The sequence below is a fragment of the Megalobrama amblycephala genome, linkage group LG7 (genome assembly GCF_018812025.1).
Source record: "Megalobrama amblycephala isolate DHTTF-2021 linkage group LG7, ASM1881202v1, whole genome shotgun sequence".
Lineage (NCBI taxonomy): Eukaryota > Metazoa > Chordata > Actinopteri > Cypriniformes > Xenocyprididae > Megalobrama > Megalobrama amblycephala.
This window is the reverse complement of record NC_063050.1, coordinates 28338237-28362016: the sequence shown is the minus strand read 5'-3', so window position 1 is coordinate 28362016 and position 23780 is coordinate 28338237. Positions and strand designations below refer to the sequence as shown.

The window sequence follows — 23780 nt, the reverse complement described above, 5'->3', positions numbered from 1 at the left end:
TGAAGCCTAAAATATCGCTATCGCCCCCTGGTGGCTTGCTGCAGTACAGGTAATATGTAAAAAATAACATAAATTTGGAATTAGAATTAGTATATCAAATAATAACATACAGTATTAGGATACAATTCGAATTTTATTTTATATTACGAGTATCTGGCCCTTACAGTGTCTGCAGTGAAAAATTCTGGCCCTTGGACAAATATAGTTGATGACCCCTGCTGTAAATGAATGTGGCCGACTCCCTGATCAGTGCCCTGACTAGTGAACTAGGGAGCTGATTGAGACGCACGCTATGGGTGCTCTGCCACTTCTTGACCACACCAATAGATGTGTATTATTTCTGTATTTTTACTGTTTTTTTTTTCTTTTACATTCAATAAGTATAGTTGAGAATGTCTGTTTCATAAATATGTTTATTTGCACTACCGTTCACTTGCACTACTGTCATTGTGACTTATTTACACTACCGTTTCTGACTCTCTCTCTCTCTCTCTCTCTCTCTCTCTCTCTATATATATATATATATATATATATATATATATATATATATATATAAAATAATATATGCCATTTCATATTCATTTTTTTATCTTCTTTAACTTTATTAATATCATATATGTTTATTTGCACTACCATTAAGCACCAGCGCCACATACTGTCAGGGAGTGAATTTGCACTTTCACTCGCTTGGGTGTGAACACAAAAAACGTCTCGAAAAACGCTGACGATAAACGCGTGCGATATTCGTCCCGGTGTGTACAGGCCTTTATTGATCGAGTTCCCATTCACTCCCATTATTTGACTGACAGACGGCAGTGGTTGAAGTTAAAAATCATCATTTGTGTTCTACTGAAGAAACAAAGTCTCCTACATCTTGGATGTGCTGGGGGTAAGCAGATAAACATCAAATTTTCATTTTTGGGTGAACTATCCCTTTAACGTTACTTTGTTTCCCTGACCCTCTCTGTATGTGCCCCTTCTACCAGTAGGTGATTCTGTTATTCTGATGGCATTAACAACTGAATCAGAAATGCTCTGCACTTTAATTATATAGCTTAAAACTAATTTTTATTCACTCATGTTTTTTTCTCTGGGTTCAGTGTGCACATTTTTCCAGTACCATTAACCCTGCTGACACTTGATGACAGATGTACTGCATGAAACACAGAAGGAGCCTCGGGCTGTAATTAACTTTGTATTTAATTATATGTCTAGTATATATGTTGAGGACCACACACATATAGTTCACAGTACAAAAGTCAGAAATAGGTTTTGATTTTTAAATCTTTTAACATGGTCGACACAAAGTCAAAACTTTAGTTCAATGAAAGATAAAGAAATAGTAACAAGTAAACAAAATACAGTATCAGACTTGCTATGAAAAATATTTAAAATCTTCCATCCATGCGTTAACCCAATATATAAACCATTAGCATGATACAAAATGCATATTTGTATAAATCTTGTCGTAAAGACATGCAAAGATTTGTCTTAGGGGTGCAAATCAGTCTTGGTGTCGACAGTATCGGAAAGCAATGGTGGGGACGCTGGAACAAGAGCTTCTTCTGGTGTTGGGAATGTAGTGGGAACTAGATTGGGATCATTGTAATGGGGATCGGGTTGGACAGTGGGCAAGACAGCTGAAATGAAAGTCCCATGACCAGAAGACAAAGGTCCAGTGTTGGTTAAGGGGTTTTCAGCAGATTGGACATGATCACAAGGCACTCGCTCATGGTCCTGCACGGTAGCAATCCTATTAGGCTGCACTCCATTATTTGGATGGGATCCACCAGTAGCAGGTATGGCATCCCCACTGGGTGGTACAGCTACAACGCTTGGTGGCTGAACCTCAGTAGTGCCCGAGAAGGTCATTCCATTGGCAGGGAAGGTGTTGATGTGGAAGGTATTGCCTGGTCTTAAAGGGCTAACAGGTACAACAGGTTGTGGTCCAGCTACAGGAAACACATTGCCTCTAAACGCAGGCATGTGCATGTTAACACGGCCCATATGTCCCATGTTCTGTGTGTGACATAAACAGAGATTTATGCTAAATATTTATTAATTCCAAGAAAGAAAGAAGAAAAAAACCTTTTCAAAGACACAGTGGTGTCTGGTCTTTTTTAAACTTCTAAATAAGTTAATGTTGTAGGATTTAGAAAATTTGAACAGAAGTTACGAGAAGAAAAATATAGAATAGAATAGAATAGAATAGAATAGAATAGAATAGAATAGAATAGAATAGAATAGAATAGAATAAAGCATCTTCACTAATGGTCTCAGACTTTATAGCCTCATTTTACCTGAATTTCCTCGGAGCTCAATCCACCATATGGTCCAGCCTTTAAAAAGTATTCACATAAGGAATTACCCCCCCAAAAAAAACATATTTAGAGAATAAATATACTATTGTATAACAATTCATATCAATTCATTCACCATTCGCTGTTGAATCTGTGGAACCATGTAAAGAAATTGTTGAACCTGTGGAAAAACACATGATATATTAGGATATTTTCAAAATACTTGAGTTGCTTGAGTCCAGAATGTTTGTGTTGATACCTGCTGTTGCTGAGGCTGGTTTGGTTGCATTTGGTGAGCATTTGGCGTGTGTTGTTTGTTTTGTGCCATTAATGGCTGTGAAGCTGGAACTACATTAGCAGGATATTGTTGAGATGTTGTGTGCTGGAAAACAGGCACTCCATAGGGGAACTGATGATGGAAAGGAGCATTTGAGAACTAATTGTACAAATTCTAACTTTTTTGGAGATAAAAGACAAATAGTAAAGACAATAGTAAGAAGTAAGAAGTTTCAATCAAGACTGAATGAACCCAATGACTCTTCTTGGGATTGTTGGATGCTGAACTGACAAATTGCTCAAAGAGATTTTATTTGTGTGCACACATTTTACTGCAATATATTACGTCAACCCTCTTTGTTTGGACACATCAAGTACAGCAAGTTTCCTCAATAAATCAAAACTCCTCAGACATGACACACAGAAGACAAGTAGATTTCCTCCAGCAAAATATTTTTGATTACCAAAGAGTCTTAACACAAAGGCTTGCTTGAGGGTTACATAGCTGAAGTTAATTAAGTTTGGGTCTGGACCTCGAATCAGAATAAACCTGCTGAACCCAGTCTTACTACAAACAAAACCACACATATGTCTAATATTGCTGCCTAAACGATGAAAACACTCTTACTGTTGGATTCCTGGATTGTGGTCCAAGAATGGGATAATAGAAAAACTGAAAAATACAAGGGTGAAATGTATTAGGTATTTTAATACATGTATTATTTAAATGTTTAATATATTAGATAAAATTATTTTAAATAATAATATTAATTATATCATTTAATTTAAAAATTTGGTTACACTTTATTTCGATAGTCCACTAACTACAAGTAACTTTGTAACTACATGTCAACTAAACTCTCATTAGAGAATTAGTCAACTGTCTGCTTAATATCTAACACTTTTTTTTTTTGATGGTCCCTCAACAGACATTATATTGACTACAAGTAACTTTGCAACTACATGTCAACTAACTCTCATTAATTTGCAGCTAAATATCAACGAACTCTCATTAGAGTATTAGTAGACTGTTAGCTTAGGGTTAGGTTTAGGGTCAATAAGTTCACATGTAGTTGCAAAGTTACTTGTAGTCAATATAATGTCTGTTGGGGGACCATCAAAAAAAAAAACTGTTAGATATTAAGCAGACAATCAACTAATTATCTAATGAGAGTTAGTTGACATGTAGTTACAGAGTTACTTGTAGTTAGTAAAATGTCTAAATTGGACTATTGAAATAAATTGGGTCACACTTTAAAATACTTTAGATTGCTTATTAATAGTTAGTAAGGTAGTTGTTAAGTTTAGGTATTGGGTAGGATTAAGGGATGAATATGGTCATGTAGAATAAGGCATTAATATGTGCTTTATAAGTACTAATAAACAGCCAAAATCCTAGTAATATGCAAGCTAATAAGCAACTAGTTTATAGTGAGAATTGGACCCTAAACTAAAGTGTTACCATGAATTGTTACCAAAAATTAATTCTTGGACCTTATTAAGATAAGATATTAGTGAATTCATAAGAGTTTCTTACCTGTGGTTGCTGGAGATGAGGATAGGGAATGTATTGAAAGTGTTGACTGAGACCTGTATTGGGGTTGGGTTGAGAGACCCATGGATTGGTCAAAGCGGCCAGCTGTGACTGAGGCACTCTGGGAGATTTAGGCTGGAACTGCTGTGGCACATGTTGTGCTTGTACCAGTACTTCAGACCCAGACAGTGAGGATTGTATCACTGGGGTTCCTTGTGCTGGCATATCTCCCATTGGGACTGATTCAATCAAATCAGCATTTGGGGAGATCTATAAAAGGGTTAATTAATGAGAGATACTTAGAAATGAATAATATCTGAGTCTTACATGATCAAGAAAACAAACAAACAATAAATTATGCCATTAACTGCACCTCAGAATATTAATGCAGTAGTGAGTTTACACAGAGAAGTAAAGAACATTCATGAATTAGCATTCTTATTATGTATGATTTCTATAATATAACCCTGAAATATCTCTAAAGAAATCAAATTTCAACTGGATGAACAGAGATGACTGAAATGACTCACTGGAACTCCAGATGTTCCAGCTAGAAAACATGCGAGCAACGCTATAAGCCTCATTTGTGTCATACTGTACCTAAAAATACACACACAGTAAATACATGTGCACTACACAACTTAAAAATATGAAATTAATAGTTAATATTGCATGACAGAAAAAAGCCAAATACTCACTTTAAAATCCTTTGATTACAACGAAAAAATGTAAGTGGAGAAGGGTGTACTTAAACAGTGTCCATTCCTCGCACAACCAATCAGATCTGGAGAAGACATGAGAAATCGGGCTCTGACCTCAGACAATATTAAACCTCAGACCATAATTTAATTGTGCAATCTGGAGAACACTTAGTTTTGAATGAATCATCAAACAACCCATTTAAAATGCTAGACGTATCCAGACGAGTTTGGGTGATTTGATATATTGGTTCAGTTTTATGGTACTAAAAGTCAATGAATAGAAGATAAATATGAGCATAAAATCTAGGTGTGTTTGCGGTAGTCTGTGAGTGCAATACATTTATTCTCACAGCAAGCACATTTTAGAGTAGAAACAGGATAACGTGTCAGAATAATGAAGAAATCTGGTTTATTTCAATAAATCAAGATGCTGTGTTCTCCCACACCAGAATCGTTTGTCTCATCTGAGGTTGCTTCTCACTGATTTTGTCTTTCCAATGTTGATTAAAGCGAAACCACAGCTACCTTCTGAAAAGCCACTTTGGTTCAGTTAATGACAGTATAATTCTGTCATTCCCACAGTAAAAACTATACTAATTTCACATTGTGGTGAGATAACTGTTATTATTAAGTTGGGTTCAGACCAAATAGAAGAGCAGACACAGACAGCAGTTTTAGGAATTCCCTAAACATGACTGGATATGCAAACAGCAAGACTCCATCATTTACAAAAATTAAACTGTGCTAACTTTTATATATTTTGAAGCAAGACAGTGCATAGATCGTATATGACCGATGCATTTGAAGAATTTCCTCTTAAGGTAGACTGCGTTTAATATGTGTGTAGTGACTCAGGAGTCATTCTGTCCCACCCAAAACAATCTCAAAATCTCAAAATTACATACCCACATCTTGCTCTGTTGACACTTGCACCACACCTACTGTAGTGCATAATGCCTCAGAGTTGCATGCATACATTAAACAACACTCAAGTTATAATCTGAAATGACTGACTGTTCATTCAGAAATTATTTTCACTTCACAATTTTGGGTGTCAATGCATGCTTAATATTGGCATTTGGTCACAGAGCTTCGGCAGCAAGTTGTTGGATATTTAAAATTTGGTTGACTACAATGATCCTAAATATGAGTATACAAGACCATGTCATTAGTGTATTCTGTAGAGTAGTACTTCACAAGTTTTTGTGACCGTATAATCTTAGTATATAGTAAACTTTTTTTTGCTTGCTGTACACCAGTGAATCTCAACCTTTTTTGAGATTTGGACCCCCCGTCATATTTGGAAACGTCCTCAAGGACCCCAGAATAAAATTGACTCATTGGTATCATTAATGTCTTGGTGACGACCAAATGCAATCAAGTGTAATTTACTACTACGGTAATACAATAATATGGAGGTAATACACTCGGTCACTTGATATCTCTCTCACAGTACTCTTCTACAGCTGAACGCATTAAATATGTATTGCTGCGCCACTGCATCTGTCTTAGCAACCCCTCTTAGAAACGTAAACATATATTTGTTCTTGAAGCTTATTGCATTATGTAGAAGAGTACTGTGAGAGAGATATCAAGTGACCGAGTGTATTACCTGCATTCAGATTTAGCATTTTTCTTCAGGTCAGTCCTATGTCCATAATAAAAAGTCAGTTTGAATGTCCGCTGCGATCTTGTCCTTTTAACATTTAATGGGTTTTCCCGTGCCCTGCTGACACTGACAGCGCTAGTCAAAGCATTTGTCATTTGCGTCTTGTTCTGTGTTCACAACAAGTTTCAATATAAAAGTCTTTGTGACTCACTCATAAAGACAACATGCCGCAATCTAAAGGTGTAATAATGTAACTTCTGTATATATATTTGTCTTTAATATTTGTATTGTGTGGTAACCGTTTTATAAAAGCAATAATGCCTGTGAAACCGTTGATTACAGTACATAATTATTGCTTATTAATAGTTAGTAAGGTAGTTGTTAAGTTTAGGTATTGGGTAGGATTAAGGGATGAATATGGTCATGCAGAATAAGGCATTAATATGTGCTTTATAAGTACTAATAAACAGCTAAAATCCTAGTAATATGCAAGCTAATAAGCAACTAGTTAATAGTGAGAATTGGACCCTAAACTAAAGTGTTACCAAAAATGAATTCTTGGGCTGTCTTATTAAGATATTAGTCAGTCCTATGTCCATAATAAAAAGTCAGTTTGAATGTCCGATCTTGTCCTTTTAACATTTAATGGGTTTTCCCGTGCCCTGCTGACACTGACAGCGCTAGTCAAAGCATTTGTCATTTGCGTCTTGTTCTGTGTTCACAACAAGTTTCAATATAAAAGTCTTTGTGACTCACTCATAAAGACAACATGCCGCCATCTAAAGGTGTAATAATGTAACTTCTGTATATATATTTGTCTTTAATATTTGTATTGTGTGGTAACCGTTTTATAAAAGCAATAATGCCTGTGAAACCATTGATTACAGTGAATTTATAACCGCTCTGTGTCGTGCCTAACAACCAATGTTCCCTCTAAGCTGCGCGCGTGCGCGGCCGCGCAGAGAACAGACATGAAAATCATCCCTGCATTCCATTCGAAAGGGCTCATCCCTATGCCCTAATCACTTCAAAGGGTTTACCCTCCGGAGTGAGAACTGCGAAGGGATGAAGGATTTAGGGGTCAAAAAAACTGTTCTTTTGGAACGCACTTCTGCAAGCTGCGCCCTTTATTTAACGTTAGTTTATTCATTTATTTATTTATTTTAGGTTTATCGCATCAGGCTATATTGTATTTATGTATTTTAAACATTTGAATGGACTGATAAAGGGAGCTGTAAAGTATTTTTGTTGAAGTACAATGTCGTTTTGACCATGTTAATGTACCAAATCTAACTCATATAAAAATTACAGTAGTACAGAAAAATATTATGCTATACCTTTATAGTTAAAATCGAACTCCGAGCCTCCTGTACCCATTCTGTGACGTCAAACTTCCCTGTGCAAAGGATCATGGGGGCCCGAAGTGTCCATCAGTTGTTCCCTTCTAAATCCTTAATTCTGAAGGGCCCTTTGAAGTGGCCAGTTTTGAGCACTTCGGTTTGGAACAACCCTTCAATACGGTGGCCATGATTATTTTCACTCCGAAGTACCCTTCGAAGGGCGATATATCCCGTTTGGAACGCACCGCATGTGTGGGGAAATCCATTTGATTGTAGTAGTTTAAATGAGAAATAATTGCAGTGCTCTGGACAACCGCTATAGAGTTATTGTCGCTATAGAGTTTGAACCGGTGAATGCGGTTTACAGTTTTCATAGAAAGAGAACGATTGAGCGCGTGAGCTGGCTGGCCCTGAGCCAAATCAGTCACGGTCATAGGTCACGGTAAGAATACTGTCATGTTTGCGGAATAAATACATCAATACGAGAGGCAACGCGAAACGAAAAGAAATGTGAAATAAAACGTCATGTTTTAATGAAAAGTGGTGGAAATAACGGATGATGGGCACAGAATGCTAACAAAACTCTGAGACATTTACAATCACACCCCCCCCACAGGTGTAGCTTGCAAATTAACTCAAAATACATCAGTTATATACCTCAGTTTAAATAGATTTTTGTGTGTGTGGTGGTGTGGGTTTCAGGGATGTTTAGATAACTATAAAAGAGTTAACGTTCACTTTTCTTAAAAATATTTAGCTATCAGATCTGTTTAAGTGCTTCAGTTTGTTTCACTTTATAATATATTAAAACAAATGGAAGCATTTAAACTGATATAATACTGTATATCAGTTTAAATACTTAAATATCATATTATATTTTATTATTATAATGTAAGCCTAATAAAAAAATGATCTCACAAGGGGGATTGTTTAGGGCTCCTAGCCACGAAAAATCTTGAAACCTCCTGGTATAAAAAATCTGGGAAATTCATAAGCAATAAACATGTAATTTTGATGGTTTAACACTGTCTGTTGCTAATAATTGACTGTACAAAAACACATTATGGTTGTTCCAAACCATCATTGTAACTGCTTATATTATATTATTATAAAGAATTGAACTGTCCTGCAGGAGGACAGAAATTATTTTTTAATAGAATTTCTTGATAAAGACTGGTACAGTTAATACAGCAATGTGAAAAAATCTCAAGTAACCTAAAATGTGCTTAATTTAGTGACTGAACTGCTTGTTAAATGTTACAGTTGCACGATAAAACCATTTTTTTGTGTGTGTTTACGTTGATTGTACAGGTCTGATATAAAGTATGTTTTTGCTCAGGTGGCCAAAATGTGCACTCAACAGAGAAAAGTTTTGCTCAGCGAGAAAAAAAATTAGAGGGAACATTGCTAACAACACCCATAGCTGTTATAAATTCACTGTAAACCACGGCTTCTTGGGGCTTATTGCTTTATTTCCTGCTCAAGCTCCGATTTGATAATAACTTCACATAGAACACATTGTTGCTATATTTAATAGTTGTAGCCTATTATTTCTAAATAACAACAAAATAACATGTTAAACAGATTCACTATATTTATTGAAAGCATTAGTCTACTAAACTTTCAAGGGTATTTAAGTAAATCATTTAGGTCATTGTAATCCAAAACAACCTCTGCTCTACTTTCTACCATCTCCACGGACGGTGGTGGTGGTGACTGGGGGGCTGGGTGTGGGTGCTGGTGCAGGGGCCGGAGCCGGGGCAGGGGCCGGGACTGGACGTGGCAGCAACAGGGGCCACTGAAATGGCCACAGTGGGAACAGAGGTCCAGGTGGAGCCGGCCTCAAATGAAAATAGTGACCTCCATGGGGCCAATAGATCCTCTAGTGCAAAGACATTATAAACAGTCACACACTGTGGGATATATTTGGGAAAAATTGTGTTATGTATTTTGTTCAGCTTCAGGAGAAAATTACATATTGTTATAATTGGGAGCATTGGGAGTTTACCTCATCACTGCCAGAGGAGCTCCGAGGCTTATAACGGCAAAGCTGGAAGGAATTTTTAAATGACATGTATTTATGTTATTATAATAATAGTTATTTCATAAACTATCATGAATGTTGCTTGATTCAGTTCTAAAGGCTTAAATGAGCTGGGCTGCTCAGTTACATCACACAAGTACAATAGGATGTGATAGTAAACTACTATGAGAGTAAAAATATCATTCAAAAACAACATTTACTTACAGCTCCAGAGGGAATGAGCCACAGCATGGTCAATAACATGAGACTCTTCATTTTGGGATGGCACGTTTTTTAACCTTATTTAGAAAAGACATTCCTAACAGATCTAAAATCATAGTGATCTCAGTAATAATGGCAATTCAGTACAACTGATATTAAATAGAGAAAGCATTTTAACTAAGACACTAAATTTAAAGACTGCAACTGATTCTACGTGCAAGTACCATAGTTAGCCACAAAGAGTCACTCATGAGTAAGAGAGGGCTTGAGGACAACATCTAAAAGTTCAGACAATAAATCTTTTTTCACAAAAAGTTGTAAAATGTATTAGTTTAAAATGTTTAAAATGTATGATAAACTGAGATAATTGTTTTAAAATATTTCAATCTCCAAATTCCAGCATCAAATTTTTCTAAAAGCTGTAGTGTAAACAACACTTTAAAACCACACCTTCATGAAGTACATTCAGACAACAGTAAACTAAATAATGAAAACGAGTATTTTTCAAATTTCATGTCAAGGTTGGGGCAAGTTGTCACATGTCATGTTATAAAAGTTGTCAAATGTGTTTAAAATGTATTATGTTGTAGAAATTTTAACAATATTTGCTAGTTATTTGTACTTTTTCCTTCAGAAAGTTTCAGAATTGTTTTATTGTTTTAATTTTGCCAAAAAGCCTGTGGAATCCATAGTGACAACTTACCTCAGTTTGTCCTGTTGTCATTGAAAATGTTCAATAGCTTGTTGTTTAATGTAGAAAATATTTTGTACAGTGTGACAACTTGCCTCGGTCTTCCCTATACTTCAGTAAAGTTGATGAAGATAACTTTAACTCAATAAAAGTATAGTAGTACATTTAAATGAATCCATTGTACTTACTGTCATGCAATTCATTGAGTCTTCTTGATGTCCTGAAAGAAATGTGAATACACAGATTTATCCTAGTCCAGCTCAAATAGTTTTAGCACACATGCATTTACTTTTTTTTTACTCATTGTGCACACAAACCTTAGTCTATAAGGCCATTACAATATTTAGTCATGTGGTAATCCTTAAAATCCCACAAATTCCCAAAAGCTCAGTCAGTTTATGCAATTGTGACATCTTCATGGAACATCTTAAAAGCTTCCTGGTTACATTGCTTCAGAGGATTTGTTAATCTCTGATAATTGTGGTTATACTGTGAGTGATGTCTGTCTCTCTGTACATTTTTACACATTTTCCTTTATGAAGAAAATATGTCACTGCAAAACAGTTAACAGTTAGTCTGGAACTGTCCCAACTCCAGTCCCAGAACCGACCCCCGCCCCATCCCTTGCCTCAATGCCCCTGCCAACCCTCGCACATATTACAGTGTTTTAATGCCTGCTCCTTTGGAGAGGATAGACTCAATGAAACAGAATATAATACTACTAATTCCATATACCATTCTAGATGTAGGAAAACCATGACAGATGTCCTAAAGACAATTAATAATCATTAAAGAATCCCAGTCACATCCAGCCCTAAGGTGTGCCTTAATCTTTTGTTTTGTTTATGTGTTGCATAAATTCAGCTTAAGTATGTTTACAATTAATTAATAAGAGAAGAGACAACCATATAAGTACCCTCTGATTATGTATATATATATATTTCTCTTTCTTCATTTTGAAAATCTGTTGTATGTAGACTCTTTTTAATGGAAATCTTACTTTGTTCTTCTGCTGATATTACTACAGAGACGACCTGGAGGCTTCTTTAACCCATACCCATTTCACTGTCCCTATCCCTACCCATACTTTCCCTCTTACCTGCCTCAGCCTCCAAACAACAATGCCCTCCTCAGCCTCTTGCCATTCATCTTAGCACAGCTGGCATCCACCCCTGCTCCTGCCCCGGCTCCAGCTCCAGCTCCTGCTCCTAGTGGGAGATAAGCAACCAGTTAAATTAAACTAAGAAGTGTGTCAGATTGATGCACGCACATTATAATACCTGCCTCTTGCTCCTGTTTTATTAAAATGTAAAATAAATCAACTTTGCATCACCGAATATATATTTGTGTTTGTGTTATGCTTTCTCTTTTTTGAAAAGGCAAATGTATATGAAGTAAATAGAAGTGTACCCCTGGTGGGAGACAAGTTACCAGTTAAAGCTGAGCACCTTATAATGCCTGCCTTGATACATCTGGTCTTCCATCATATATATTGGTGTTTGTGTATTCTTTCTCTTTTTTAAAAAAGGTAAATATATGTGTAAGGTAATGTATTATGATGACAGCAACCAAAAGTATCAAAGATATTTAAAATTAGGTTACATCATTACATCAGGAGATGGAGACAAGTAACTGAGTCATTGAATCATTCTTTCAACCGATTCATTCAAAAACTCGAAACGAGTGACTGGCTACATTCAAAATCGACGAGTAGGTACATCTTTTGAATAAGTAATTACTTCGCTACGGTTAAAAAGGTATGTTCTATACAGTTTGAATGTGTGTATGAATGTAATTTGGACATACTACATTAGTCATATTGTCATTGTGAAGTGAAAAGGGTTGAATAATCTAACCTGATCAGAAACATTTAATGTTATCTATGTTATATTTCACCTTCAACAACATTGTAATTTATATATATATATATATATATATATGGATACAAACATCACAACAGCAAAACCGGCTATGTTTGGCCATTAACTAACTCAAAAACGGGCAGATATGCTTCCATCTCCAATATGTTTGGAAGAATTGTTAAATAGCATATATTAAATGCCATGTGGAGTTTGTACTGTATATGAGGATGTTAATGAGATGATTAGCAGGCTGATTTATGGTGACAGATCACACATAATTATATGAAAATGTGATCTGTGGTTTTCAGTAAGCAATTTTATGATGTGATATAGGCCTAATATGTACCAAATCTTGTCTCTGTCCCAATATTTAGTCATGTCGTAATCCTTCAAATCCTACAAATTTCCAAAAGCTCAGTCAGTTTATGCAATTGTGACATCTTAGGAACATCTTAAAAACTTGGTTACATTGCTTCAGAGGATTTGTTAATCTTTGATAATCGTGGTTATACTGCAAGACAAGTGATGTCTGTCTCTCTCTACCTAATACTGTACATTTTCCTTTATGAAGAAAATATGTCACTGCAAAACAGTCAAGTATTTAAGATTAGTTTATTGTTACTTAGTAAAAAAAAAATTGAATAGCTGTATAAAAACTTTATTATTTATAGACAGCTTTTTGCTTTAAAAGAGAACACATCCAACGAATTGCAGAAGTAAGTAAGTGTCAGGGTTCTGCCCTGACAGCCTTGTCTGTTTTGTATTTGTTTAATGTGTCTTTGTTTATGTTGTGTTTGAGCACATGGCTTTGTCTGTGTTTGTGTCTGCCATGTGCTCCTCAGTTCCCTCCTCCTTGTTTGTCACCACGCCCTCTGGTCTAGTCATTGTTCAGTCCTTGTTTATTATTAGTGTTCTCACCTGTTCCCTGCTCCCTTACTTGTAGAGTCCTCGTTAGTCTAAGTGTTGTCACCTGTTCCTCATGTTCTTTGCCTCCTTTATATTGTGCACTCTTTCCCTCATGTCTTTGCCAGTTCGTTAAGCTTCGTGCCTGTGTTCTAGTCTTTTGTTCACCTATAGCGTTTTGTGTTGGAGATTCTTGTATCCCTTTTTGCCATTGTTGTCTTCCCTGCTCCAGACCATCTAACCACCTGTCTCGTCTAGTCCTGGTAGTGTCTCTGGTCTCCCCCTGTCCTGTCCTACAGACTGAGGATCCCTGTGGCTGCTCTTTCTCCCCGCCAAGCAGCAAGACCGGTTCAGTGCCTGATCGTATCTGAGGGTTCTAACTGCTTAAGCTGTTTGATCCTGTCTGGCTCCCGCCACATCTTTGGGCCTCATACTGCACACCTGCCAATGCTCACCGGCCTGCTTAATACCTGGGCTGTTCTCAGTGGCCGTTCCCTCAGCGTGCTAGTCTTTGTGTTGCACCCCCTTCCTATTGTATGGACTGTGTTCACCTCCACACCCTTTATATTCCAAGTTTGTCAATAAACCTGTAAAACTCATCCTGCGTTTGAGTCCTCCCTCACAGATCCCTGACAGTAAGTAGTAATTGTGAGGAAACATCACAATTTTCTGTTGTACATCATATAAACCTATGATATATAATATAATGCTATGAGCTATGAAATGTACGTAAATATCAATATAAAATGTAACACATCAGTATGATGTAAGTTTAATTGCTTATATGATGGTGTCTTATTTTTCTTAATTATAGATTGGATCTGTTTTTTCCCCCCTTTCTGCCTCAACTGACCTAGACCAGTCTTTTCATCTGCATGGCCCTTTGGTCTGGAACTGTCCCAACTCCAGTCTCAGCACCGACCGCCACCCCATCTCTTGCCTCAACGCCCCGCCAACCCTCACACATATTACAGTGTTTTAATGACTGCTCCTTTAAAGACGATAGACTCAATGAAAAAGTATATAATACTACTAATTCCATATACCATTCTAGAAGTAGGTAAACTTTGACAGATGTCAATTAATAATCATTAAAGAATCCCAGTCACATCCAGCCCTAAGGTGTGCCTTAATCTTTTGTTTTGTTTATGTGTTGCATAAATTCAGTCTATGTATGTTTACAATTAATATATACCATAAGAGTGGAGACAACCATGTGAATCATTTTCCCATTTCCCAATTGTTGAGTAAAGATAGTAAAACTTGCTAAATACAGAGTGTTACATTTTTTTAAACGTCACTATATGTTACTTCTGCTGATTGGCCAGTTGCATGTCAATAATGTATATATATAGCATTTATCACTGCTGTTTTGATCACACCTGAAACAGAGAAGTCTCTCATACATTTGCCATAAAGGTAAGAAGCAATACTTGAATCAACTGCATTTATATTTATATTTGGTCATTTAGAAGATATTTTTATCCACTGTGATTTACACAAAATGAATCTTCCTCTGTTAGATCTGAGCAGCTCTTCTTGAGAACCATGAAATCTTTCCTCCTTGTTGCTTGTGTCTTTGGACTCTGCTGTGCCGTGCTAGTGAGTATCATTCTCTTGTTGATCAAAAGTATGTGTTGATGTGTTTTTTTTTATTTATTTTTCAAACCCCATAAAATTTATTGTGTAACACTGGAAATGACCAGTCTATTTCTTTTCAGGCAGAGGATGAAGACCATCGAGAGAAGCGCTCATCAAGCCATTCCTCTGAGGTCAGTTCAAAAACTTGTTTGAAAATCTTTTTGATTTTTGTTAATGCATAAAATCCTTTTAATTACACTCTAAAAATGGGTTAAAAACAAAAAATGGACAAACCCAGCAAATGGGTTGTTTTAACCCAGCGGTTGGGTTAAACCTGCAGGGTAGTTTTATTTAACTCAATTATTGTTTAAAAATTATTGTATTGCTTGCTTAAAGAGAACCCAAAGTATGTTGAAAATAACATTTTTTTTTTTTTTATATGTTTAATAAACAAACATTAATTTGTTTAATAAATAAAAAACAATAAACATTTATTAAATTGCTTATTAAAAATGTTCACCTTTTGATTATTATTATTGTTGCTTCTAGTAATTGTGTCTGGTTTTTAATTTCTAACCTATTTTGGGTTAATAAGCCAGCCATATAATAATTTTCAGACAATAATAGTTATATCAATAGTTATTGTCAATAGTTAAATACTGTAAACTACCCAGCACATTGGGCAAACATTTAACCCAACCGCTGGATTAAAACAACCCAATCGCTAGGTTTGTTCATTTTCAACCAAACTTGGGTTGTTTTTAACCCAGCAGTTATTAGAGTGTAATTAATCATATTAATTCAATTTTTTCTCTTGAGTGCAAAAAATGATCCTGAGCCATGCAAAAACATTTATGTATAGAAATCATAGAAGTACCCCTCTGATTATGTCTATATATGCCTTCATTTTGAAAATCTTATGTAGACTCTTTTATAGAAATGACTTTGTTATTCTATTGTTATTCCAACAGAGACGACCTGGAGGCTTCTTTAACCCATACCCATTTCAGCGTCCCTATCCCTACCCATACTTTCCCCCTTACTTGCCTCAGCCTCCGAACAACAATGCCCTTCTCAGCCTCTTGCCATTCATCTTAGCACAGCTGGCATCCACCCCTGCTCCTGCCCCGGCTCCAGCTCCTGCCCCCGCACCTGCTCCGGCACCCGCACCTGCCCCAGCTCCAGCTCCTGCTCCTGGTGGGAGATAAGCTACCAGTTGAATTAAAAAAAGAAATGTGTCTGATTGACTATAAATGCACATTATAATGTCTGAATTAATACCCTGGCTCTTGGTATCTTAAAAAAATAAATAAACTTTGCAACATTGAATCATATATTTGTGTTTGTGTTATGCTTTCAAGTAAGGTAAATGTTTATAAAGCTCATAGAAGTGTGCTCATGGCTGTTATCACATGACAACAACCAAAACTATAAGTATTTTAACTTAATTACATTGTTACATCAGGAGATGGAGACAAGTAACTGAATCAGTGAATCATTCATTCAACCGATTCAATCAAAAAGACTCTTTTACAGCTCTTATACTCTTACAAAAGAAACAAGTGACTGGATACATTCAAAATCAAATACTCTCCGAGTGGTTACATTTTTTTGAATAAGTAATTACTTCGCTACAGTTAAAAAGGTATGTTCTATACAGTATGAATGTGTGAATGAATGTAATCTGGACATACTAGTCATGTTATGTGACCTATCAGTGTCAGCCATTCACATATTCTCTCCCATGGCCTCATGTGATAGTAAAGAATTCATCAGAATCCAGACAGAAGTAGGTTATCCAGGTACTTTTAAACTACTGTTTTATGAATACTGTGAACTTGAACATACAATTCTACAGTTTGAATATACTGTTTTTCACCTAATAGCCTATATAGTATGCAATTTCAGATGCAGCCACTGTCTTTGAGTGTTTAATGTCCCTTGAGCTGTGGAGGATTTGTGATATTGTGAACTACAAACAGTGTTTTTTTTACTTACACATCACATTTGATGGTAATGAACAACCAGGAAGTGAAAAGAGTTGTATAATCTAAACTCAACAGAAAGATTTAATGTTATCCATGTTTTTTCACCTTCAACAACATTGTTACAATACCAAGGGTGTATAAAGCACACGATGAGGAGATGGAGATCAAAACAAGTCTTTTACTAGATAATCCAACTGGAGAGTACAGGAACAAACACCAAGGTACACACGAACGACACCTGACAACTGACTGAACAGATACAGGAACTTAAATAGACAGACTGATTAACTCAAATGACAAACAGCTGTGATGAATAGATTAGTGTCCATGGATACTGATTGTGGCGGGAAACTAGAACAAAAGGAACATGTGACAGAAGACAACAAACAAACTGAAAGTCCGTGTGACTGTGACATTACGCTCCCTCCCGGAAAGGCAAATCCTCGCGCCGTAGAGAAGGAGGAAGATGGCAATGGGATGCAGATGACGATGTTGGAGGTGGTTCAGGAGGCGGACGGCTCACCGGGAGGAGGCGGAGTATGGAAGTCCAGGGTGGTGCTGGAGGTGGTGAAGTCCGGGAGATGGCCTTGAACAGGGGATGTAAGATGTTATACCAAGCACCAGCCAGGGTTGTGCCCCACAGCAGCGTTGATGGTGGGAAGAGCCATGGAAGGATGTTAATGACGACCACCATGGGGAAGACCGCAGTCAATGACGAGGATGGTGCCCACCGTGCAGTCGATGAGCTGAGGTGGTGAAGAGATGGTGATGATCCTAGCGGCTGCGACGGAGCTGCAGTGACGACCTCCAGCAATCGAGGAGGGGATACAGAGGTCTGTAGACGCGTTGGAGCAACCAAGGGTGGAGACGGAGCCTGAGGTAGGGCGGAGCAAGCCGTAGTGGAAGGGATGGAGGACCAGAGAGCAGCGGATGGTCCGTAGGTCCGCAGCGGAGGCACAGCGATGTCTGACCCAGGTGGAGCCGACGTGCCGAGGGAGTCCGGCGTGGTCGTAAGGCCGATGGTCAACTCCGAGGTCGAGGGTGGAAGGAGCACAGGCGCAGGAGTCAGGGTGATGGATGGAGGCAGATTGAATCCGTCCAAAGGTGGGAGAGGCACGCTGGATGGGACCAGCTGGACAGGGGACAGTACAGGGGCAAGGAAAATGTCCTCTCCACACCTTAAGTCCAGCAGTGTTTTAGCAAAAAAAAAAAAAAACACACACAACAACTCACTCTCAGTAGCGGGGGGTGGGCGGGGCTCACTTCTAGTCCCTCGACGTCCACCAACACTCCCTCGGCGATGGATGGCTCACACACCCGGTCAGGTTCACGCTGCTCGGGCTCCGTGGCGATGTTACCCCCGATTGCTCTTGTATGCGTGGGCGACTCAATCGCGGCGGTCTCCGTCGTGCTACCTGCGGTGGGCTCAGGTCGAAAATCCTCGCCGTCTGGGTGGTTCTGGCTGGGCACTGGCTGGGGAGTGGGGCTGGCGGCAACTTCAGCGGTGAGTGGTGATCCGCAGGATGCCAGCACCCACTCCACATATGACGCGAAGCTCCCTCGAGGTCCCTCCCCGGATAGCTGTGCAGGTGTGGTGTTGTTAAGTCCTACACGAAGGAACGTGCACAGGCAGTAATCCTGGAAGGTGGTCAGATGAGCGAGATTCAGAAATCTTTCTACATGACTCTCGAGGGAGCTTTCTCCCTGCTCAAGGCACATTAGTGCAACGCCTGGGTATATAAGTCTACCGGAAGGGTCCATGGTGTAAGCGGGAGAGAAAAACGGAAACAAAAACACTGAACACGAACACACACAAAGAAAATCCTACAAAAAGACACGTCGCTAACTGTTTCGGTCGGGTGTTCTGTTACAATACCAAGGGTGTATAAAGCACACGACGAGGAGATGAGATCAAAATAAGTCTTTTACTAGATAATCCAACTGGAGAGTACAGGAACAGGACAAACACCAAGGTACACACGAACAACACCTGACAACTAACTGAACAGATACAGGAACTTAAATAGACAGACTGATTAACTCAAATGACAAACAGCTGTGATGAATAGATAAGTGTCCATGGATACTGATTGTGGCGGGAAACTAGAGCAAAGGAACATGTGACAGAAGACAACAAACAAACTGAAAGTCCGTGTGACTGTGACAATTGTAATGTTTTTTTATAGATACAGACATCACAAAACAGGCTATGTTCAGCCATTAACTATTAAATCTCCGCTTGAAAAACTGGCAGATAGACATGCTTCCAATGTTTGGAAGAATTGTTAAATAGCATACATTAAATGCCATGTGGAGTTTGTATATGAGGATGTTAATGAGATGATTGACAGACTGAATGGTCTAATTTATTTTTAGGGATAGGGTTATGGGTAAAGGTTGGACTTTCAATTCCACCCATTACGTCCAGAGAGGGGGAGCTGGACATCAAGCTCCACTTAGCAAATTTCAAAATGTAGGATACATCATTGCTTTTGTACAACATTTCAAATGACAAGTATGTAAATAAGTAAGGAATTGTGTCCAAGACTCAACTTACAAAATTTAGAACAAGCAACAATGGCTTGGGTCATCTCTGAGAAGTTGTCACTGGAGTGATAGGCAGCATGATATAACAGTTCAATAAACAAGAATTTGAGAACTTATATATAGACAATTTTAATACTGCCGGTCACATTATTGCTTTTTGACAAATCAGTTTTGTACATGACTCAATGATTTGCTCAAAACTTTTTTTGTTCTTGAATGAATCAACAATTGTGAGCGATTCAGTTGAATTCATTCATTTAATGACTCACTCATAAAGACTAAGTCAGAGCTTGGAACGCTACTTGAATAAGATTCGAGGACTAACTGTTGTATAATTTTAAATATTTTTGATACTTTTGGCATGCTGCATGTATGATAACACTCAGAAACAAAAAAGGAAGAAAAGGGAAAAAGGAAGACTAAAACACATATGATTCAATGATGCAAAGTTTATTTTATTTATTTATAACATAGCAAGAGCAAGAGGCAGGCATTATAATTTGCATTCAGAGTCAATCAGACACATTTCTTAGTTTAATTCAACTGGTAGCTTATCTCCCACCAGGAGCTGGAGCTGGTGCTGGTGCTGGTGCGGGAGCCGGGGCAGGAGCTGGGGCCGGGGCAGGAGCAGGGGTGGATGCCAGCTGTGCTAAGATGAATGGCAAGAGGCTGAGGAGGGCATTGTTGTTTGGAGGCAGAGGCTGAGGCAGAGGCTGAGGCTGAGGCAGGTAAGGGGGAAAGTATGGGTAGGGATAGGGACGCTGAAATGGGTATGGGTTAAAGAAGCCTCCAGGTCGTCTCTGTGGTAATATCAGTAGAAGAACAAAGTAAGATTTTCACTGAAGGAAGTGTCCACATAACAGATTCATTCAAAATGAAGACAAACATGTATTGACATCTTCAGAATGTATTTCTATGGTTTATGTACATACATGCTTTTACCTGGCTCAGGATATATTTTTTAATTAAATTAATCGATTCAAAAGATTAGATGCAATGCAAAAAAAAAGAGAGAGAGATTTTGTTTGTACAGTGTTTTCAATTTCAAACTGACCTCTGAGGACCGGCTTGATGAGCGCTTCTCTCGATGTTCTTCATCCTCTGCCTGAAAAGAAATGGACTGGTCATTTCCAGTGTTATAGAATAAGTTCATAATAGAATAAAACAGTTGTGTGGGGTTTAAAACATAAATTAAAAAACACATCAACACATACTTTTGATCAACAAGAGAATGATACTCACTAGCACGGCACAGCAGAGTCCAAAGACACAAGCAACAAGGAGGAAAGATTTCATGGTTCTCAAGAAGAGCTGCTCAGATCTAACAGAGGAAGATTCATTTTGTGTAAATCACAGTGGATAAAAACGTCACCTATAAATGATCAAATATAAATGCAGCTGATTCAAAGTTTGCTTCTTACCTTTATGGCAAATGTATGAGAGACTTCTCTGTTTCAGGTGTGACATCAAAACAGCAGATAAATGCTATATATATATACATTATAGACATGCAACTGGCCAATCAGCAGAAGTAACATATAGTGACATGTTTGAAAAATGTATTTAGCAAGTTTTACTGACTTTACTCAACAATTGGGAAATAGGGAAATGATTCACATGGTTGTCTCCACTCTTATGGTTTATATTAATTGTAAACATACTTAAAGTGAGTTTATGCAACACGCATAAACAAAACAAAAGATTAAGGCACACCTTAGGGCTGGATGTGGCAGGATTTGTTGATTATAAATAGTTACCTTCATTATCTGTCACATTCTAAATATCTTCAAGAACTAGAATGCCATATGGAATTGGTATATTTCTACAAAAATCAAGGGGGGAAATCATTACAATGTTGGAGTTGACATATGATTGTGATAAACATGAGCATGAAAAAAATAAGAAGGAAAAAAAAATCATGCATGGACTTTTTGCAGTCATATCAGGTGAAACATGGGGAAAATGTCTTTATAATGAAGGATAACATTGTTGTTACCAATTTTTTTTTTTTTTTAATCTAAAAAAAAATCTAAATGTCTGGTTGTGATGATTAAAAAAATAGTCTTAAAAAGAAACCTAAAGGAGTTTTTTGTTATTAAATACTGTCGGGGCACAGTACATAGTAGTAATATTTAGTATAGAGTATTGAGTTATGGTTTGAGGATAGGTGGTTTCAGGGGTAGTGAGTGATAATGCAGTAAACATAATACAAATCTACAAATAATACAAATATAAAAATAATGATTTTTTTTTTGTCAAAATGTGTTAACTGTAGACAGTATTCTTCATATGTTATTTCAGCAGATTCCAACATGAGTTTGCTAATCATAATGGACCACAATTAAAAGGTCTCTTCAGGTTTTGTCATCAATAACAACAACAAATAAGACTTTTCCAGTTGTTTCCAGATTACAGTCATTAAAATCAAGTAAATAATAATAAATGAAATACTATGGTGTCAGAATGCCAGAAGACCTGCAGTTATCTACTATGCATGCAAACTGGTGTTTTTTGCATAGGAACTCATAGTAACATTAAATGATTAGCCAATCTACACATATGTGAAAAATTTAAAACACTATCTTGTGTCTTCTGCTTGTTCAGTGTGCAGTGGAGCACATGTACAGTATGTGCACAAATATGCTGAACTTGATGAACTTTACAGTTATTTAACTGAATTGAATCAACACTGAACTGACTTGAGCTGAATAATGATACTATTGTCTTGTTAGAGCTGCTTTAAAGCATAATTTGAATTTGTTACTATCGTGAAGCTGACAAAATCTGTTTTGTATAAAACGCTATAGAAATAAAGGTGACTTGACTTAATTTTCTATTTCAAAACTATGAGTTTTAAGTGCACTTGATCATGATCAAATTAGGTATGTGTTTTCACATTGGCTGTAGTTATTGGTGAATGAGTGTGGCATTTATATGGTGATGTTTCCCAAATGAAACAAAAGAGCTGTTAGTTTTGAATGATGTAGAGTTAGTTTGAATGATGCAGAGTACTGTGTTTAGGGATTTGCAGACTTGGTCTGAAGAATGAAGTGAATGAGAGTGAATTTTTTCATGGAGTAGCCTTTAAATACCATTTTTAGTGTGTAAGCAATTAAAAAAAAACTGCAATACACATTCATTTTTACTAGTCCTTCTTTGCAATGCTAGCACTTTGCATTGCATTATTTCTACAGGTGCTATGTAAGTCTGGTATGTGAAATGTATGTTATGTTTTTAATAATTTCTTAAGTGAATTAACATCCAGAATACTGAATCACACACAGGCAGCAAAAGATGTAAAAGCAAAATTGTTTTAATGAGAGCAACAACAAAAAATACAGAAGATAATATGTTTAGCTCACACTGTGCTTGTCAAGTAATTATTCTAATGTTCAAAAGTGTAAAGAGAGGATTGATTTGCTTGTAGGCTAATATCACTAAGCTATCAGAGCCTTTCTAATCATTATTCTCATATAAATTCAAAATTGTAGCTCTCAACAAAGGAGGAAGTCCTAACGTGCTGTGATAGGTGCAAGGGTTGGCACCGGCGTCAGGGCAGGGGACGAGGCGGTGGTTGGGGCAGGGGTTGGAGCCTGGACATTTCCAGAGGAAAGGGCCATCAGCAGCTGAAGAATCTGGTTGAAGGTAAATACGGGGGGCAAAGCTCCCATCTGATAAGATAGAATTGTGACAGATACAACCATACAAGCAATTAAAACAGCATAATAGTTTTTGTTAAATTTTACATTTTTAAATTTGTGTTCAAATCTTTAACAAACCTCATCGGAATCCGAGCTGGATAACGAGCGATCCACACGCTGATGAACTTCAGCCTAATTACAGTAATAACAATCATTATTGTCACGGTATTTACACATGCATCTATAGCTGCAAATGTATAGCTTTTGTAACATACCTGGGAAGCCAAAGTCAGACCAAGAAGGCATGCAATTATGATTACTGTCTTCATGTTTCTGTCAAAGAGTATTCTCCAAAGCAACAGCAATAATATTTTTAGGAAGAATAATAGTTTGCTCTGATGCCTGAGGATTTAAATACAGCGGTAGAACACACCCCTTTGTTTTGTTGCTTCCTAACAAACACCTCACCCTTGCTGCTGTTGCTAAATGCGCTAGACAGGTCAATCCTAAAACATTAGGTCGGCTTAAGGCAACAAATTAGTTTAGCAATCAGTAAAATCCC

At 37.3% G+C, this 23780-nt stretch overlaps 3 protein-coding genes across 5 annotated transcripts; 1 reads left to right on the top strand and 2 right to left on the bottom strand.

Annotated features, from left to right (window-relative positions):
- Positions 1-1094: 1094 nt before the first annotated feature.
- Positions 1095-4920, bottom strand: ambn (ameloblastin). Of its 2 annotated transcripts, XM_048195504.1 has the most exons (8): positions 4809-4920; positions 4641-4710; positions 4114-4380; positions 3205-3249; positions 2560-2709; positions 2437-2481; positions 2301-2339; positions 1098-2019 (listed from the first exon to the last, which is right to left on the bottom strand). In XM_048195504.1, exons 2-8 carry the CDS (start codon positions 4701-4703, stop codon positions 1492-1494), a joined length of 1137 nt encoding a protein of 378 aa, XP_048051461.1. In that variant the 5' UTR covers positions 4704-4710; positions 4809-4920; the 3' UTR covers positions 1098-1491. The 2 variants fall into 2 exon arrangements, with proteins under 2 accessions (XP_048051462.1, XP_048051461.1); XM_048195505.1 differs by lacking the exon at positions 3205-3249 and having other exon boundaries at positions 1095-2019; positions 4809-4894.
- A 4250-nt stretch (positions 4921-9170) lies between these two features.
- Positions 9171-11923, bottom strand: LOC125271430 (myrosinase-binding protein 2-like). 2 transcript variants are annotated; one of them, XR_007185608.1, is made up of 5 exons: positions 11796-11923; positions 10885-10916; positions 10009-10082; positions 9769-9810; positions 9215-9642 (listed from the first exon to the last, which is right to left on the bottom strand). XR_007185608.1 is itself a non-coding variant. In XM_048195503.1 (3 exons), the coding sequence occupies exons 1-3, from the start codon at positions 10057-10059 to the stop codon at positions 9439-9441; spliced, it is 297 nt and encodes a 98-aa protein (XP_048051460.1). In that variant the 5' UTR covers positions 10060-10864; the 3' UTR covers positions 9171-9438. The 2 variants fall into 2 exon arrangements, 1 of the variants encoding a protein (XP_048051460.1); XM_048195503.1 differs by lacking the exons at positions 10885-10916; positions 11796-11923 and having other exon boundaries at positions 9171-9642; positions 10009-10864.
- Positions 11924-14085: 2162 nt separating this feature from the next.
- LOC125271429 (cyclin-dependent kinase inhibitor 1C-like) lies at positions 14086-16370 on the top strand. The gene is made up of 4 exons (XM_048195502.1): positions 14086-14880; positions 14985-15063; positions 15183-15233; positions 16014-16370. Exons 2-4 carry the CDS (start codon positions 15010-15012, stop codon positions 16248-16250), a joined length of 342 nt encoding a protein of 113 aa, XP_048051459.1. The 5' UTR covers positions 14086-14880; positions 14985-15009; the 3' UTR covers positions 16251-16370.
- Positions 16371-23780: the final 7410 nt, after the last annotated feature.

What these genes read in the sequence shown, in the direction of transcription:
- ambn (XM_048195504.1), bottom strand. Translation starts at nt 4,703, where the DNA reads ATGACACAAATGAGGCTTATAGCGTTGCTCGCATGTTTTCTAGCTGGA. An exon ending in CTGGAACATCTGGAGTTCCA is followed by an intron (nt 4,381 to 4,640) that starts GTGAGTCATTTC and finishes ACCCTTTTATAG; the next exon opens with ATCTCCCCAAATGCTGATTT. An exon ending in CACAGATTCAACAGCGAATG is followed by an intron (nt 2,340 to 2,436) that starts GTGAATGAATTG and finishes TACTTTTTAAAG; the next exon opens with GCTGGACCATATGGTGGATT.
- LOC125271430 (XM_048195503.1), bottom strand. Translation starts at nt 10,059, where the DNA reads ATGAAGAGTCTCATGTTATTGACCATGCTGTGGCTCATTCCCTCTGGA. An exon ending in GGCTCATTCCCTCTGGAGCT is followed by an intron (nt 9,811 to 10,008) that starts GTAAGTAAATGT and finishes AATTCCTTCCAG; the next exon opens with CTTTGCCGTTATAAGCCTCG. An exon ending in GCTCCTCTGGCAGTGATGAG is followed by an intron (nt 9,643 to 9,768) that starts GTAAACTCCCAA and finishes TCTTTGCACTAG; the next exon opens with AGGATCTATTGGCCCCATGG.
- LOC125271429 (XM_048195502.1), top strand. Translation starts at nt 15,010, where the DNA reads ATGAAATCTTTCCTCCTTGTTGCTTGTGTCTTTGGACTCTGCTGTGCC. An exon ending in GACTCTGCTGTGCCGTGCTA is followed by an intron (nt 15,064 to 15,182) that starts GTGAGTATCATT and finishes ATTTCTTTTCAG; the next exon opens with GCAGAGGATGAAGACCATCG. An exon ending in CATCAAGCCATTCCTCTGAG is followed by an intron (nt 15,234 to 16,013) that starts GTCAGTTCAAAA and finishes TTATTCCAACAG; the next exon opens with AGACGACCTGGAGGCTTCTT.